The 18,024-nt window shown below is 53.6% G+C and overlaps 2 protein-coding genes and 1 long non-coding RNA gene across 7 annotated transcripts in view; all 3 read left to right on the top strand.

Moving 5' to 3' along the window:
- The window catches only part of CARS (cysteinyl-tRNA synthetase), a 52,941-nt gene extending 51,067 nt beyond the window's left edge, over positions 1-1,874 (top strand). For both annotated transcript variants that reach the window (XM_027531677.1, XM_027531676.1), the window contains exons 21-23: positions 687-746; positions 1,075-1,158; positions 1,609-1,874. In XM_027531677.1, coding sequence (XP_027387478.1) covers positions 687-746; positions 1,075-1,158; positions 1,609-1,743 — 279 coding nt within the window. In that variant the 3' untranslated portion in view covers positions 1,744-1,874. The remainder of the gene's footprint in view (positions 1-686; positions 747-1,074; positions 1,159-1,608) is intronic.
- A 9,529-nt stretch (positions 1,875-11,403) lies between these two features.
- NAP1L4 (nucleosome assembly protein 1 like 4) overlaps positions 11,404-18,024 on the top strand; it is a 58,144-nt gene continuing 51,523 nt past the window's right edge. For 2 of the 4 annotated variants that reach the window (XM_027532612.1, XM_027532614.1), the window contains exon 1: positions 11,404-11,510. In XM_027532612.1, coding sequence (XP_027388413.1) covers positions 11,420-11,510 — 91 coding nt within the window. In that variant the 5' untranslated portion in view covers positions 11,404-11,419. Of the gene's footprint in view, positions 11,535-18,024 lie in introns of all 4 variants that reach the window. The other 2 variants (XM_027532611.1, XM_027532613.1) reach the window with 1 other exon arrangement.
- On the top strand, positions 12,084-16,290 carry LOC113886425. Its single transcript, XR_003509437.1, has 2 exons — positions 12,084-12,744; positions 15,293-16,290. It is a non-coding gene; the product is annotated as an uncharacterized LOC113886425 (long non-coding RNA).

Genomic DNA, 18,024 nt, shown 5'->3' with positions numbered 1-18,024 from the left:
CCTCCCCGTCCCCGGGGTGAGCATGTTGTCACAGCTCCCTCCGCCCCAGCACGCGTCCTTGTCACACATCAGACCCCCTAGACCTCTGGGAGCAGGATTGCTCCGTGAATCAGGACCGACCCTGCTCTCGGGGACTCAGTGTCCTGCAGAGAAATGGGACGGAGCCGGTGCCCTTCGGCAGCTCTGGGCACAGCTCATGGGCTGGGCCCACGGGGCTGTAGGAGGAAGCCGCTGTCGACCTGCATTTGGGGGCCAGGAGGAGCCTCCGCAGGTGTCCGGGAGGGGCGTGGTGAGGCAGCAGGGCTGCCTGTGCCCCGGGGCGCCGCCGTGGATGCCAGGAGGGGTGTACACGGCGGGGGACTCAGCAGACCCATGGTGGGCTCCAGGCCGCTCTGTGCGGGCATGGAGCCCAGCACCCAGGCCGCCCTCCCGCCCCCGGGTGGCGCCGCCCAGCGGGGCTCTCCGGGCCATCCCTGGTCCCACCGCATGGCCGGGCAGGCCTCTGCTCCCTCCTTCATTGTGGCCGTGCTGAGGGTGACCTCACGTGTGGTGCCCACTCCCTGCCCTGTGTCCACAGCGGGCCGGGCAGGGGGCAGCAGCAGGGGGCAGCAGGGGGCTTGTCCCATTTCCCTCCCCCTCGAGCGGGGCCGGGGCGGCTCAGCTCACGGGAGTCTGCTGTCCCACAGGCGGAAGAGGAGAAAAGGAAGAAGAAAGAGGAGGCTACCAGGAAGAGACAGGAGCAGGAGGTAGCATCTGCCTGTGAGGGGGGCTTCCGGCAGGAAGGCACTTTGACCCCCACTCTGCCGTCTGTGTCTCTCACAGCCTAGCTGCCCCCCACCTCTGTCCCCCACATCCACGTGGTGCCCCAGGGAGGCGGCGGCTGCGGGCTGGCGCCTGCCACCCTGACCCTGCCGTGTGCCCCGCACCCCTCTGTCCTACAGAAAACCTCCACTTTCCGCCTTTAACTCCCTCTGCCTGGGTGTCGCCTCGGTCTTTCTGTCGCTCCCTGAACTTGGGGGCTGGCGTGGGGCCCCCCTCTGGGCTCGGAGCAGTGACCCCACGTGTGTGTTCCAGGCAGCAAAGCTGGCCAAGATGAAGATCCCACCCAGTGAGATGTTCTTATCGGAAAGCGACAAATACTCCAAGTTCGACGAAAATGTAAGAGGAGGCTTTTTTTTCTTTTCAGGACGTTGTTAGACCATGAAACGGGGATGGCAGGGGTTTGAACTTGGCTAAGGAGTGTCTCTGCCCAGGAAGACGGGCTCGTGTGGGCTGTTAGGTCCAGCCTGTGTGCAGGGCTGCCCTCTGTCAGCGCGGGGCTGGTTAAGGGGTTTGCAGAGCCTGTCCCCGCAGACGGTCCGAAGGGCATGGCACAGCCGTGCCCCTGGCCAGGGCTTCCCCAGTGGGGCCTCCCGAGACCCTCCGGCCCGCTGTGCTTTTAAGCTCACACGAGCAAGGAGGCCGCCGACCCACCTGGGTGCCATGCCTCTCAGCCCGGGGCAGGAGGGTGCTCCCCAGAGGCCCCAGCGCCGCGGATCAGGGTGCTGGGTGCAGAGTGTGGTGTGGGGGCGGGGTGCCCGGGGTGACCGCCGTGCTCTCGCCCCCCAGGGTCTGCCCACGCACGACACCGAAGGCAAAGAGCTGAGCAAGGGGCAGGCCAAGAAGCTGCGGAAGCTGTTCGAGGCGCAGGAGAAGCTGCACTTAGAGTACCTGCAACTGGTTCAGAACGGGGGCCCCCCGTGACCCCCCCGGGACCCCGCCCGTGCTCCCGCCTGTTTACAGTGGCCCTTGGCCCCGAGTGAAGCGCTCTGTCCACAGAGGGCCGGGCCGCCTCCTGCTCTGAGTCGTCAGTAATAAAGTCTTCCCAACCGGGGGCTGGGCTTTGTCTGCCGTCAGCCTGCACGGTCAGCGCGCGCCGGGCTGGCGGGGCTGCTGGGTCAGCAGGTCACGACTCGGGGGCTCAGACCGCCGAGTGGCTTCAGCCAAGGACCGTCCCCCAGCACCCCCCACCCCGCCAGTACTGATGGCTATCAGCTAATCTCTGTTGTGTGGGCACATTGGGAGGCATTTGAGCAAGAGAAAGACGGGCTCAAACTGGCAGAGCCTGCGGCGCCGCACACAAAGCCTGCCCGGCCGGGCACTCGGGTCATGCTAGCTCAGCTCGCCGCCCTGTCTCCACCGCGATCCTGCGGGCGAGCGGACGGCAGGGCCGGCTCAGCACCCCCAGGGTGACATTGGGGCCGCAGTGTTCCCGGGTCCCCGCCCGGGAGTATGTCCTCTCCACCCCCGTTCACGCGTTTTCACTCCCGGGGGAGGAGAATCCCCACTGAGCTCCACGGTGGGTCTCCAGCCTTGGTCGAGGCAGGGGCACCGAGGGGCCAGGTGGGCTCCGCGAGGACCACGGTGGGGTCCTCAGGGCCGGGCCGACGGGCTGCGGGTCGTCATCCTGCTCTCGTGTGGCAGTTGGTGTCGTGACCCGGCCCATGGTCGGGGGGTGTCGGCCATGCCCAGGGCTGGGCATGCTCACCCTGCACCCTGCCCACAGGAGCACTGCTGGCAGAGCAGGTGGGAGCACGTGCCCTCCCGCCCTGGCTGCACTGGGGGGCCCAGCCCCGTGGGGGTGCAAGGGTAGGACCCCCAAGGACAGGCTCTGGGCATCGGTGTTGGTGTGCATGCTAGGGCGCTTCACTTGTGTCTGACCGCAACCCCCTGGGCTGTGGCCCCCCAGGCTCCTCTGTCCGTGGGATTCTCCCGGCAAGAATAGTGGAGTGGGTTGCCCACACAGCACATCCTGCAGGGGATCTTCCCGACCCAGGGATTAATACGTTCAACGACAAAAAACATAAACACCAGTAAGAAAAAAAAGCCCAGAACAAAGTGAAACAAGCCCAGGCTAGTTACACGGTGCTGCCCCGCAAGCCGCCCCCGCTCTCGGTGCTGACGCGACAGTGACCGTATTGTTGAGCCTGGCCCCGCCTGGCGGGTCTCGGTCAGGGCCCCCACTGGGTGCGCTCAGGGCGGGATCTGCGCTCTGGAGCCGGGGTGCTGGGTGGGGGCCCCAGGTCCATGGCCTCAGTGCTCCCCAGAGAGACACGCACCACGTGCCCTTGGGTGTCTTAACTTCAGAGGTCTCAGGGCGCCCCCCATTACCCTCCGAGGCGGGGGGCATGGCGAGGGCGGGGAAGAGGGCAGCAGCCGTTTAGGAAAGCGCCCCTTCACCCGGTTGCAGCAGCTCCGTGGGTCGGGGTGAGAACGCACCCCTCTGCTGCACGTCGTTGGGGGATGTTCCGAGGCCAGAGCAGGAGTCACGTGGGACCCCAACGCTGTGTCGCTGCGCAGAGCACCGCGTGGCTGTCACCCCCGCGAGGTGCGGGGACAGAGCTCCGAGGGAGAGGAGGTGTCCAGGAGGGAGGAAACAGCAGGCGCTCACCCTCGGCTTGTTGACACGGTGCTTCCCAGCCCTGCAGGCTGAGGGGCTGCCCTGGTGAATGTGAGCACCCAGACTGGTTCCGGCTCTGAGCGGCAGCCCCCTCCTGGGAGGAAACGTCCTGGAAGGAAGGAAGGCATGGGGCAGACCAGGAACCACACAGTGATGGGGGCTCTCCAGGACATCAGGCAGAGGGTCCCCCATGGTGAGATCCAGTGAGATGACCTCCTCAAGAGCCCGGAGGTGCAGAGCGCACCTGGTGGGCCCGGGGTGGGGGCTGGCTAGAAAGGGCAGCAGGAGGGGTCTTCATGGTGGCGGGCAGTCTGGACCCCTCACCCCTTGGCCGCGGTGGTGGCTGCAGGAGTCCACGCCCAAGGCCATGTGCCCCCAGGGCTGGTCTCCGGGCACTGATCTTGGGTGAGACGTAAGCACCAGGAAATCATGTGGAGGGCACAGGGACCCTTTTGCTGCAGCTTCCTGGAACCTCTTACTGTTTCAAAGTCAAAAGCCTCAGCAGTCTCCCCCAGCCCAGTCTGGGAAGACCTGGGCACTGAAAAGAAGGAGCCGTTGAAATCCGGCGTCCACACTTGCCCTCGAGGGCAAAGACGACCAAGACGTCATACCTGTCACCGTGGGAGGGGACATCTGCCCCACAAACTTGGTTTTACTAAGTGGCAGGATTAAGCATCTCCGCCCCCATGGACACTGCGCTTCAGGGCCCCCAGTGGCTCCACCGAAAGGGACAGCAGGCCAGCGGACGGGACAGAAGCGGACGGAACAGGGCGGTTGGAACAGGGCGGTTGGACAGCCTCTGTTCCCGGGCCCTGAGTGCAGCGCCGACTCGGGCCAGGGCCATCGGTGGGCTCAGCTGAAAGTTGGGAGCTGACGGTTCTCAACGATGGTGGAGCGTCATCCCGCAGGTGGCTCAGAGGTGACAGGGACCAGGAAAGGTGTGTGCTCTGCCCGTCACCCTTTCCCGCATCTCTCAGTCTCCGCATCCCCCGAGAGGGACACCGGGGCCTGAGGGGTCCCCTGCGGGGGAGAGCCGGGCTAACCTGCACAGAAAGGTTTTTCCACTAAGAACACAGAGTCAGCACCGAGTGAAGCTTCCGACCCGTGCCGCCCAGGCAGACCCTGGCTGGGACGTAGCTGAGGCTGGAGAGCGCACCGCCCCCAGTGCTCGGGTGAGGCCCCTGCCCCTGTTCGGGGGCCCCTCCTGGAGGCCTTACGTCCTGCTCACAGGCTGCACTGGGGAGCCAGGCACAGGCAGGCGGTGCCCACGGAGGCGGGGCCCGAGAAGTGCCAGCACCACCCCCAGCGTGTGGGCCTTGATGGTGCCGAGCAAACCTGCCGCAGAGATGTCCGGGGACATTCACGTGTGGACTGGGCGTGGCGTGACTAAGGGGTTCTCGGTTCTGTCCGCGCAATCGTGCGGGCTGTGTCTTCGTGTCTTAGTTTAGGGCAGCGCGGTGTGAGGTCCCTCATGGAGTCACCTTTGGCCGAAACAGCAGATGAAGCCAATCAAGCACGCGCTCGTCACATCAGAGCCACCGGCGTCTGTCCCTAGGTCATGCTCTCTACCTTCCCGTGTGCGAGACTCTTCACGATCTGATATTCTTTGTAACATGCCACCAGGGAATCCTCTCGTCTTTATTTATTTGCTTATCTTTTTGGCTATGGCCGCACAGCATGCAGAGTCTTAGTTCCCTGACCAAGGACTGAACCCACGGCCCCTGCATTGGAAGCATGGAGTCTTCAGCACTGGACTGCCAGGGAGGTCCTTCACCCTCTTGTCTTTAGTGGAGACCATGAGCCCTTTGCCAGCTGCAAAGGACGGTGGGGAGTAGGGGCTGGCCCCGGCCAGGGTGCCTGCGGAAGGTGTGGGACCCAGGAGGTTCCCCACCCCACCGCAGCCTGGTCAGGGTGCCTGCGGAAGGTGTGGGGCCCAGGAGGTTCCCCACCCCACCGCAGCCTGGTCAGCAGAGTCCTTGCTGTCTGCTTTGCATTTGGCCTTTGTACCCTCACAAGCCACAGCAGAACCTTTTGGAACAAGATGGGGTGAAAAACTTTTTTTAACTTGGAAAGTATCAATTCACTAGTAAAATTTTGTTTCTTTCATGTGTGTGTATGAAACCTCTTTCCAGCTTTAAGAGCCAGAGTTGTCTTCCTGGATGGGTGTGTGCTCATCTGCTTCGGTCACGTCCAACTCTGCGACCCTACGGACCACAGCCCACAGTCGCCTCTGTCCATAGGATTCTCCAGGCAAGAACACTGCAGTGGGTTGCCGTGCCCTGCTCCAGGGGATCTTCCCAACCTCGGGATTGAACCCACCTGTCTTACGTCTCTTGCATTGGCACCTGGGTTCTTGACCACTGGCACCACCCGGGGAACCCAAAGTCTTCCTGTTTCTCTCCAAAAGAGAAATCTTCCAAGTTTTCATTATTAAATAATTACAGATTCACAATTTAAAAATCAAATCATGGGACTTCCCTGGGGTTCAGTGGTTAAGAATCTGCCTTAATGCCAGGGGATGCGGGTCCAATCCCTAGTCGGGGAACCAAGAGCCCACGTGCTGCAGGGCGGTTGAGACCAGGACAAAACTGAGACTGCGCGCCACGACTGAGACCCGACACGGCCAGATATGTTTTTTTAAAAATCAAATCATGCAGCAAACTACCAGAATAAAAATCGCAACTGAGTGTCTCCTTAAGGCCATCTCTGAGTGAGCCTGTAACACTTTGGGCACAAGCTCCCGGCTCCTTTCTTCTAAGGGTGTGCGTTTACAGACACAGCCCGCGTCAGGCGCCCCTCGCTCTGCACGGAATAGGCAGGATGTCTTCTGGTGTCAGTATACTGCGGTTTTCTATTTCTTCTGTGTGTCCACGTGTCTTGTGTCACGAGAGCATCGTGACCTGGGTGCCACCACCCTGGGGAGGCAAATGGGTGCTTCTGGGGCCCAGGCTCCCCCTCTCCCCCTCTTCTACCAGCCCTGTGGGCTGTTCACTGAGCAGTGGTCCCCCCAGGCGGCGAGGACCAGGGTCCCCCCCAGGGCCAGGTTGCTTAATTTAAATCCATCTGTGGCTGTGATGTGAGGAGCGGGGCAGAAAATACAGTCAGAGTGCAGGCAGGTGAGGATGGCTGCCTGATCTCAAGAGAGACGTGGAGAGACTGGGTGCAGTTTCCAAAGAGCTGCTGCGACGAGGCCAGCTGCAGGGGTTTCTGGTTCCCGCTTCTGTTGGGGAGTCCAAGACCCAGTGCCTGAGATCTGAGATGTCAGACCCAGGCAGGGGGCTTGGGATGGCAAGGCTGGCATCACTCTGAGCCCGACACCTGCCCGTCACGCCCATGGGCAGGCGGGGACACGGCATGCCGCCTGGCCCAGCGAGTACCCCGGGGCACCGGCCCCAGCTCACCTCCCAGTGGGACTCCCAGGCACTATCTTTAGGGCCATGAGCCACCCTGAGCTATTTGCAGGTCCTGGAATGCGGCTGGGGTCATCAGAACAGACACTTGAGCAAAATGTTTTTATATATTAATACATTGCCTGCATTGAACTGTATTCCCTAGCATCACACAGTGTTAGCACTAAAAGGTTATCTGAAAGATCACTCACCCCCTTTAGTAGATGAGGAAACTACTGTCCAAGACGGTGAAAGTCTTTCTCAAGATCATAAATCCAGGACAGGCTGACCCTCTGGATGCTTCATGATTTACAAGGAACAGTAGTCCAACATCAGCAGGTAGGACGAAAGTTTGGGGCCTCCCTGGTGGCTCAGAAGATAAAGAATCTGCCTACAATGCAGGAGACCTGGGTTTCATCCCTGGGTCGGGAAGATCCCCTGGAGAAGGGAATGGCTACCCACTCTAGTATTCATGCCTGGAGAAGTCTATGGACAGAGGAGCCTCACCGGCTACAGTCCATAGGGTCGCACAGAGTCAGACAAAACTGAGCAACTTAACACTTTCAGGACCAAAGTTAACACTGGACAAGACTTTAAATCACTCCTAACGTGCAATATAGACACACAGCATCCCCACGTGAGTCCAGCAGAACATTTTCATCTAATACGGAAACGCTGCTTTTTCTTCCATCGAATCCCAGATAAAGCCGTTGGCTTGTTTTTAAGGGGCTAAGTTGCATGGGGGAATGGGGAGACAGAAAAAGAAGTACCTTTGACTGAAGGGACTTACACACAGACACACACACCCCTGGGTTGTGGGGAAGTAGCACTGTTAAGATCTTTGGATGTAAAAAGTGGTTTGGATAGCCCACCTTTCTTTTATACTTCTACTTGTCTCCTAGTTGTGTGCTTTTTTTTTTTTTTTAAGATTTTTTTTAATGTGGGCCATTTTTAAAAAATACTGAATTTTTATAATCCTGCTTCTGTTTTATGTTTTGGTTTTCTGGCTGTGAGGCAGCTGGGAGCTTAGCTCCCTGACCAGGGATTGAACCTGCCCTCTCTGTGGTGGAAGACGAAGTTGTAACCACTGGGCCACTGGGGAGGTCTGTGATTTCCACTTTAATGTATTACTATCACATACAAGTTGCACAGTCCTTGTTGGGCTTGATGATTTCTCTTATTGTCCCTGCTGTAGTTGATTCTGCCGATCATGTTATCAGTAAGTCTTCACCTTAACTAAAAGCAGCCACAGCAAAACCAGGATCAACAGAAATGCCACACCCTAGGCTGTATGTCCCGGGACTGTGCAAGAGTAATGACAAAGAAGGAACTACTCATCAGACCTAAATTTGGATAATCATTTACACTTAACTGGATTCTGAGAGTGTTGTATTTGTTCCAAGGTAGCTCAAAAACCTTTAAAAGTGCCCTTGAGGAAGTGGGAAAAACAACCTCATTGTAACAAGAATATACACAGGGACTTCTCTGGTGGTCAATGGATGAGCCTGCTGGCCAAGGCAGGGGACACAGTTCAAGCTATTGAGGGAGTGTGCCACAACTACTGAGCCGGGCCCATGAGCTGCAGCCTGCCCTAGAGCCTGTGCTGCACAAGAGGAGCTGTCGCAATGAGAAAACCTCACCCTGCAATGAAGCGTAGCCGCTGCTCACTGCAGCTAGAGCAAGCTCACACACAGCAGCAGAAACCCAGCCCTACCAAAAATAAGTAACATTTTAAAAATTACATTAAAACAAGAATATATATACAGATGTGAAACAGGGAGATAGGGGATCTGGAAAACTGTGATGGCCCTCGCCTCTGGTAGCTGAAAATACAGAAACTACCTGCAAGAATAGGGGCAAGAAAAGTCAGCACAGAGAACCCTTTAAATTCAGTCATGGTTTCCTTTCCAAAACGGAATAGACTCAACTCCTAGCAGTTTTGCTTCTTAAGTAACGTGGCCTCGAGAAAGCCCCTTCACCTCCTTCTGTAGATTTATCTGTTACCAACTACAGACGCTATGCCATGTTAATACATCTCTTTATTTCATCAGTGACGACAGCAAAGTTAGGTGTCCATCCTAGCACCTAAAACTCTGGACTAAAGAGTCCTAATTAAAAACAGTCATTAAAAAAAAAGTTTCATGTAAAGTTACGCAGGGACCCTAATGCAAAAGTAGTATTTGAATTCTTTAGAGACAAATGCAGCAAAATGTGTCAGTAACTAAGTTGCATCCTTTGTAATTCAATTTTTTTGTTTTTATATTTCAAAACAAAGTCCTTTGTTCAGCTTGTGGGCAGAGTAATTAGATAATGTTTCAGATATAATTTTTGGAGCACAGGACTAAATAACAACTAACTATTATATGGGACTTATATGAGGGTAATGTTTTCTTAATACATGGCTTCCCAGGTGGCTCAGTGGTAAAGAATCCACCTGTCAATGCAGGAGACACAAGAGACCGGGGTTCCATCCCTGGGTCGAGATGATCCTCTGGAGGAGGAAATGGCAACCTGCTCCAGTATTCTTGCCTGAGAAATTTCATGGACAGAGGAGCCTGGTGGGTTACAATCCACAGGGTCACAAAGAGTCAGAGGCGACTGAGTGCACACGCATGAATTGTATTTCTGAACTTGAGTAGGGATACTTTGAACTGTTTGGTCATATGTTAAATAAAATATTTTGTGTTTTTAAAAAGATTCCTGATATTACTCGATTCTTTCTCATGAGCCCTAAATATAATTCTGACTTTATTTCTCAGAACGATCTTCGTCTTTTAGTGGAAAATGTCACTTCATCAATCCGTTAGCAATTAAACTCCTGCTTTGGCTTGATTTTATTTTTTAAAGAGGATCTATGGAGACAGAGAAGGCCATGAGATGCCGCCACAGCCCAGAGCCCCCAGAAGCTGAAAGAGGCAGGAAGGATCCTCCCTGGGAGTCCCCTGGAGGTAACTGAGCCCTGTGATACCTTGATCTCTGCCTTCCAGCCTCCAGAACCGTGAGCGTACACAAGGCTGTTGTGTTTTCTAGGCCCCACAGTTTGCGTCCCTTTGTTGTGGCAGCCGGAGGAAGTTGGGACAGCATTCTCAGTCCTGACACCAACAGAAAGGCTTTGGACAAGGTCGTCCACCTTCCCACCAATTCACTAAAGCGACCCGGAGAAGGACAGGCTGCCTCACTGCAGCCAGTGGAGCGAGGACCAGGTCCAGTGGTCAGCCCACAGCCTGCCCAACCAACTAGTGCTGGTGTGGTGTGGTGGGTGGGGGGCTCCACCAGCTCCCTGCCACCTGCACTGACCCCCAAATATCTGGGCAGGGTCAGACCCGGTGGCCTCGTGAATATGAGTCTTTATTAAACAGGAGGAGGAAGACCCCCTCACCTGAAAATTCTGGGGTTCTTTTCTGTTGCCGTTTACGCCTCCTCCCCCAGCTCTGCTCCATCCTTACTGAAAGCAAAGCAAGGTCACTGCAGAAAAGTCAGAAAAGCCAAGTAAGGCTTGGGATCCCATACCTGCTCCCAATACAGATGCAGGTCCCCACGTTGGCGGTCACATTTGGGCACCCGCTGGCCACCCCGTGGTTAGTGACCGTATGTCCTTAATAGTCCCTCCAACAGGAGCCTCTAGATGGTTTCCAACTTTCGCCCCATGAAACTTGCTCAAAGTTAGAACCTGTTTCAGGAGCAGGCTCATTCAAAGACAGGCAAGCTTCGGAAGAAAGGGACAAAAACGACCCCTCAACTGAAGAGAGCGCCCAGAAACACACTCTGAAGCCCGGGCCTGTGGCATGTGGGTTTCCACCGAACTGTCATCTCATCTCACTAAAGCGCTTTTTAAGTTTTCCAGGAACTGTGTTGTGGGGAGGCCGGGGTCGGTACCCCAACGCCAGCGGCCCAGCCCTTCCTCTGGTCGGGGAGGTCAGCCAGGCCAGAACCAGTCTGAGACACTGGGCACGCGGGCCTGGGCGCTGCCCTGGGAGAGCCCGTGAGTGTGCGGGGTAGGGTGGGGAAGGAAGAGGGGACCCACGAGCCAAGCCGTGCAGGCAGGACGAGCCTGGGGACCTGAGGGGGTAGATCTGGGCCAGGGGATCGCGGAGGTCGGCGGGGTCAGCGCGCGTTCCTGGGAGTGGAGCTCAATCCGAGGTACCAGGGGGCGCGGGAGGAATCCGAGACATTGCCCAGGCCCCCGGGGGGCCGGGGAGGGGAAAGGGGTGCGCCCGAATCGGGGATAGGGGGCTGCACAGGCCAGGGGTTGGGCGATTGGGGTGGGGAATGGACTGCGCAGGCAGGGGTGGGTGGGTGAGGGGGCGAAAGGGGTGGCGCCCGGGTTGCATAGAGAGGTGCGCAGCGGCAAGCGTCCTCCACGTGGGCCCCGAGCGCCCCCGCCCCTTAAAGAGACGGAAGGAGCGCGGCCGCGCTCCCTGGTGACGCCACACGCCCTTATTTGCATGAGCGCGCGGGTTTCGGCGCCGCGTCCCCGAGACGGCTTCCGATTGGCCGTCGCCGGCGGCGCCGAAGCGTAGCGGACTTGCGCCGCACTGGTCCAATAGCAGCCCGCTTTGCTCGAGGAGGGCGGTGACAGCGGACTCGGCCAATGAGCGGCGGCGTTGTTGGCGGCCACGGCGGCGCAGTCCCGGAGCGAGCGAAGCCCAGACGGCTGCCGCTACTGCCGCAGGAGGCGCGAGGTGCGGCGGCGAGGGCTCGGCCGGGTAACGCTTTTGTTGGGACCGGCGGGGCCGGGGCCGGGCTGGCGGGGGCCGCGCAGGAGGCCATCTCGGGGAGCCGCGGTGCCAGGGGCGGGGCCGGACCCGGAGTGGGGAGCGGGCGGGCGGGAGCGTAGCCCGCGGGGAGGCGGGCGGGGCCCGGCGGGCGGCCGGGAGGCGGCGGCAGGTGTCCGCGCGGCCCGAGGGTCAGGAGCGCTTTGTTCCCGCGCGGTCCCCGCCAGCCCGTCTGCCAGCCCTGCGATGTCCCGGGGGAGGTTGAGGCCGCGGGCCGGGCCGCGAGCGCCCGGGGGAGCGCGGAGCCTCCCGGGGCCTTTGTTTTCGGCCCCGGAGCCCTTCCCCGGGGCGGAGTGACCGCGATTCGCGGCCGCCGGGGGCTTCGGGCCCGGGTTTGCTGGCGCGGCGGCACTTTTAGCGGCCCTGGCCGTCGTCGGGGCCGGGCGGCCGCGTCATTCTGCAGGCGGGGAAGCGCGGCCGGCCGACGAACCCAGCGCGGCCGGAGACGGTGACGGCAGTCACAGCGGTGTGCCTGTTGGTACCTGACTGCCTACCCGCGTTCCCCTCCCTCCCCAGTCCTCTGTTTCCCGAATGCTTTCTGTGCGTCCCAGCAGAGGGCCGCCCGGTCGCAATCAGACTTCCTTTCCACCGTCCGCAGTGACTCCGGGTCTGGGTTCAGCATGAAGCCTTTTGAGCCCCGAGGAAGGCGGGGGTCGGGTTCCTGGCCAGGCGTGCCCATACCCTCCCTTGTTTGCGGGCCTGTGGTTCATATGCCGCCCCCCCCCCCCCCCCCACCTTAACCTGTCCTGGTGGTTCAGTGGTGAAGAACCCATCTGTCCGTGCGGCAGGCCCCGATTCGATCCCTGGTCCGGAAGATCCCCTGGGGAAGGAAACGGAAACCTCCCTCCAATATTCTCATCTGGGAATTCCCACGGTCAGGGAGGCCTGGTGGGCCACAGTCCACGGGACCGCAAAGAGTCGGACACGACCGAGCCGCTGAACAACAGCAACGCTGTGAAGTATAATAGGCACCCGAAAGTTCTCGGAATGAGTCATTGAACTAAGTTATCTTCTTTAAAATTACTCTTTTTTTTTTAAGTAACTGTTCCTCTTAAGTGATTAATAGTTGTCCTACACACCAGGACCTCTGATAGTCTCTTGGCTTGCGTTGACTCATTTCAGAAGTCTAATGACTTTTGAGGTAAGCACTGTTGTTTTCCCCTTTAACCACTCAGGAAGCTTGAGGCCCTGAGAGGGTTAAGTAAAGTGGTGTTTGCAGGGTGACAGAACTTGGGTTAAAACGCAAGCAGTTAGGCCTAGGGGGTCTTCATTGCTGCACGAGGGCTTTCTCTAGTTTGTGGGGGAGGGTACTCTAGTGGTGTGCGGGCTTCTCACTGCAGTGGCTTCTTTTGCTGTGGAGTTGGGGCTCTAGGGCACACGGGCTTTGGTAGTTGCGCTTCCCAGGCTCTAGAGCACAGGCTCAATAGTTGTGGCACACGGGCTTAGTTGCTTCACGACATGTAGGATCTTTCCAGACCAGGGATTGAACCCGTGTCTCCTGCATTGGCAGGTGAATTCTTTACCAGTGAGCCACCTGAGAACTTTGCCTAACTTTCCAGCTTCTCTGTAGAGCGGATGAAAAGTTTTAATAAGCTGTTTTTATTATTGCAGTGAGCCTAACTGCGGAGAAGGCAATGGCAACCCACTCCAATACTCTTGCCTGGAAAATCCCGTGGACCGGGGAGCCTGGTGGGCTGCCGTCTATGGGGTCGCACAGAGTTGGACGTGACTGAAGTGACTTAGCAGCAGCAGAGCCTAACTGAAGTCTAGGTTTTGAGAATTTAAGCTGGTTGATTATTTCCAGCTCCACATTCTGTGATTCCACAGAATGCTAAGTGCTCTCCATAGTAGAATCTGGAAATGATTACAGACAGCGATTAATGATAGCTAGTGGGATTAATAATATGCTAACATAAAAAAGACTTTGCAAGAAAGAAAGATGGTGTTACGAGTAGGAATACATTTAAAAGATTGAGTGCTAAAGTGGAGGAAGGTGGCTTAAACATTAGCGTTATCTATTAGCGGTTAACTTGTTAAGATAGAGTTGACAGGAGAAGGAAATTGTAGAAAATGAATTTTCTCAATTTATTAGCTGCTTTTTTTTAAACTTGTTTTGTGACGGAAATTTTTTTCTTTCATCTTTCGAAGGTAAAGTATCCTATTTGTTCTGAGATTTGGGGATTGATTGAAGACTTGGTCAATAAAAATACCATTGCAAGACTTAATTTCCTATAGAATGAAGTGACAAAGGGAGATTGTTTTATAGATAAAATAAATCGTGACTATTTTAAGTTTATTTAGGAAAGCTTTCACTGGAACTTTGAGGTCTCTTCTCATGGAATGATGACAGTAATTATTTTCTAAATAGTTATTTATAATTATATAAAATAATTTGAACACTATAGTGCTGTCTTAAACAGCAGTTACTACTTTGTAGTCTTTTTTTTGACCCATGTTACTAATTTAGAATGTCCACTGTTATTTGTGCCTCTGTATTTCAAATCAACATCTAAATACTTTTGTGACTTTTGCATTATTTTTGAAAATACTGTATAGAATGGTGATTGGAGACATTGAATTCTTCCCAATAGTTGATTCTTACCACTTTCGGTTTGATAGCTTTAGTAAACCGAATTCTGGAAAGGATACTTAGGTTTGAGGACTGTTGCCCTCTATAAGTGTACAGATGCTGTACTGTGAATTGACCATTAAGATTATCAGACCTTTCTGTGATATTTTCTGTTGAGAGATTTTAATCTGAGATCATGAATTTGTAGAAATTGAGGGCTTAGAGTTGGTATGTGTTCGTCAGTGCATTACAGCCTGTGAATTCTTGCTTGAATCTTTAGTTAAACTATTTCCATTAATCTGTCAGGATTTTTACCAGCTTCTTAATATTGAAAGCATTATTAATTCTGTGTCTGCAACTTGTGGCCAACTAGGGTTGAAATTGAAATCCTTCGTTTTTTTTTTTTTTTTTTTGAGCAAGTAGATAGTCTTCTAGCATCAGGAGGTGTGACCTGAAATGTAAATCCATACATGGACTGATAGAGTTCAAAATTACTTACATTCAGTTACTTTTCTTCCTTTTTGTTCATTGTCCACAGTTTTAAAATGGTTTAAGATTGTTTTGATTGTGTTGTACTTTTTAAAAGTTTTGCCAGAGAACCAAGGGTGGTTTTTTGTGTTTTTTTACATGGATAGTGTCTGTGACCAGTGGGTGGTTTAAATTCCCAAAGCCCTAAAGGGCCACCAGCTATATGAAACAGGGAAGAACTGGTGCTCTGAGTGATGGCGTGTTTGAATAATAAGGCGGTGTTGAGGAGCTTGTTGGGAGATTGGTCTGGGACTGCTGTTTGGGGAGTGCTTGCTTTTTTGTTTTTTTAAAGGAAGAGGTGTTTAGGCAGACAGTATTAGGTGGGTGCAAAAGTGATTACGGTTTAATATTAGTTTGGTGCGAAAGTAATTATGCTCTTCATTGTTAACTTTGCCGTCTGACACTGGTATACGTCCTAAGCTAAATGTGGTAATGTTATACATGATTTTAATGTGCATTTCTTGCTTTATGTTTTTTGCTAATGACTTATTACTTGTGGTTTATTTTATATTTAGACTGTAGAAATACTAGATAAAAAGCAAATTTGAGAGTTTTTTTTTTTTAATTTGACTTCAAATGGGCTGTAAAGCAGCAGAGACAACTTGCAACATCACCAACACATCAACAACTAGGAAGTGCTTCCGAGCACAGCGCTATGCTGGTTCAAGTTTTGCAAAGGACACCAGAGCCTTGAGGACGAGGAGCGTGGTGGCCGGCCATTGAAAGTTGACGACTAGAGTTAAGAGCATCATCGAAGCTGTTCCTCTTGCAACTACACGGGAAGTCGCTGAAGAACCCAGTGTCAAGCATACTGTAGTCATTCGGCATTTGCAGCAAACTGGGAAGGTGAAAGAGCTCGTTAAGTGGGTGCCTCATGAGCTGATTGCAAATCAGAAGAAACACAATTTTGATGTGTTGTCTTAGAATGTAACAGCAACAAACATTTTTTGATCAGGTGAAAAGTGGATTTTATACAACAACTGGCTATGACCAGCTCAGTTGGTGAGCCGAGAGGAAGCTCCAAAGCACTTCCCAAAGCCAAACTTGTACCAAAAAAAGGTCATGGTCACTGGTAGTCTGCTAATCCACTACAGCTTTCTGAATCCGGACGAAACCATTACATCTGAGAAGTACGCTCAGCAAAACTGCAGTGCCTACAGACGGCATTGGTCAGGAGAATGAGCCCAGTTCTTTTCCACAACAGCTTCTGACTTCACGTTAACACAGCCAACACATCAGAAGTTGAGTGAACTGGGCTACAAAGTTTTGCCTCATCTGCCATATTCACCTGATCCCTCGCCGACTGACTACCACTTCTTCAAACATCTGGACAACTTTGCAGGGAAAGCGCTTCCACAACCAGCATTAGGCAGAAAATGCTTTCCAAGTGTTGATTAGGTCCTGAACACAGATTTTTCTACTCTGGAGAAATAAACCAACTTATTTCTCGTTGGCAAAAATGAGTTGGTTGTAATAGTTCCTGTTTTGATTAATAAAGATGTGTTTGAGCTTAATTATAATGATTTAAAATTCAGGATCCAAGACATCAATTACTTTTCTATCAACCTAATAAAAGGCCGATATTACTTAGACTGCTCTACCACTGGGGTGATTCCAGAAGCAGAAAGGAGCTGGTGCAGGGTCACTGCAGGAAACTGCTCTCCTCCAGCCGTGCTTAATCTGCACACTGCCTCCTGGTCCAGTGAGCATGGCTTCCTAGACGGCACTTGTGAGGTTTTCTTCTTGAGCGCTGCGCTTACTAACGGGCAGCAAAGAGTTTTGTGTTGGACTGTTAGTGGGATTTTCAGGAGGTAGTTTATGATGCCGTGTATTTGTTTTTGTTTGACAGCTTTTGGTTTTCTTCCCCGTCCTCTTCAGAGAAAGCAGGACTGCTTTACATTGTTTGCCATTGAATTTTAAATTTCATGAGTATTTAGTAATCGGAGAGGTGGTGTATTTCTATAGGGACAAAACTACAAAAGATCACTTCATGAACTCTACCTTTTCATCTTGGCAATTCACTGTGTAGCCTTAATTTTCCTCTTAAAAATATACTTTGTAAGCTGTTACGAAAGGTGCTTCCGTTCTGGATCTGTGGGACTTTTTTTTTTTTTTTAATGAACGGTGCAGAATCTTCCTGCGATGCAGGGGACCAGGGTTTGATCCCTGGATTGGGAAGTTCCTCTGGAGAAGGGAATGGCAATCCACTCCAGTATTCTTGCCTGGAGAGTTCCATGGGCAGAGAAGTCTGGTGGGCTACAGTCCGTGGGGTCACAAAGAGTCAGACGACGACTGTGCGACTAAGAGACACACACACACACACACACACACACACACTGTGCATTTTATTCTTATCCCCAAAAGCCTGTTCGAAAACAAGCTAAAATGATTTCTGTGTAATAGTTGTGTGGAGTGGTGGAAAGAGCAAGTGTACAATTTAAATATGTGCACAGGTTTTAAGAATGAAGTTGGGGATGTTCTAATTTAAAACATTAGTACTTGTTTATCCAGCTTCACAGACACACACACACACACACACACAGTGCATTTTATTCACAGGTTTTAAGAATGAAGTTGGGGGTGTTCTAATTTAAGACATTAGTACTTGTTTGTCCAGCTTCCCAGGTGCTCAGTGGTAAAGAATCTGCCTGCCAGTGCAAGAGATGCAGGTTTGATCCGTGGGTCAGGAACATGCCCTGGAGAAGGAAATGGCAACACAACCCACTCCAGTACTCTGGAAATCTCATGGACAGAGGAGCCTGGCAGCCACAGTCCATGGCGTCGCGGGAGAGTTGGAGCCCAACTTAGGCAGCAAACAGCAACGACAGCAAGCGCTACTCCCCAGTTACCGTGAAGTAGCTTTCCCTGATTTTCATCTGTCTGTTCGTCCGTGAATGCCATCTCTGCTAGGTAGTTCTAGGGTTCTGGATCCTGGGGTGTTTTATTGCACTGAATAAAACAGATGAAAGACCTTGCCCTCACCTGTTTCCACAGTGGGAGACAGTTACGTTATATAGGGGTCGGTGCGTTTGAAAACAGGAGTAGAAAGAAGGAATAGGGACTTGGGTGTTTGCAGTTTGAAATAAAGGAGACAGTGTTACTGACAAGGTGACAAGACCTTGGATTAAGAAGACTTGGAAATGTTTGACTCATTCATTCATATACAAAGAATTGCAGAGAAGAGAGTGTGGAGGAGGAAATTGGAGCTATAGCAATGAAGAACCACTGTGCCTCCAGTAAAAATAGGCTGTTTTGGTTAAGGAAAGGAAACTTTTTTACTTTCTTTGTGAAAACTGAGGGCTTGGTCTGGAGCAAGCTTCTAAA

This window comes from Bos indicus x Bos taurus, chromosome 29 (assembly GCF_003369695.1).
Source record: "Bos indicus x Bos taurus breed Angus x Brahman F1 hybrid chromosome 29, Bos_hybrid_MaternalHap_v2.0, whole genome shotgun sequence".
NCBI lineage: Eukaryota > Metazoa > Chordata > Mammalia > Artiodactyla > Bovidae > Bos > Bos indicus x Bos taurus.
The sequence above is the reverse complement of the archived record's forward strand: the minus strand, read 5'-3'. Positions and strand labels throughout refer to the sequence as shown.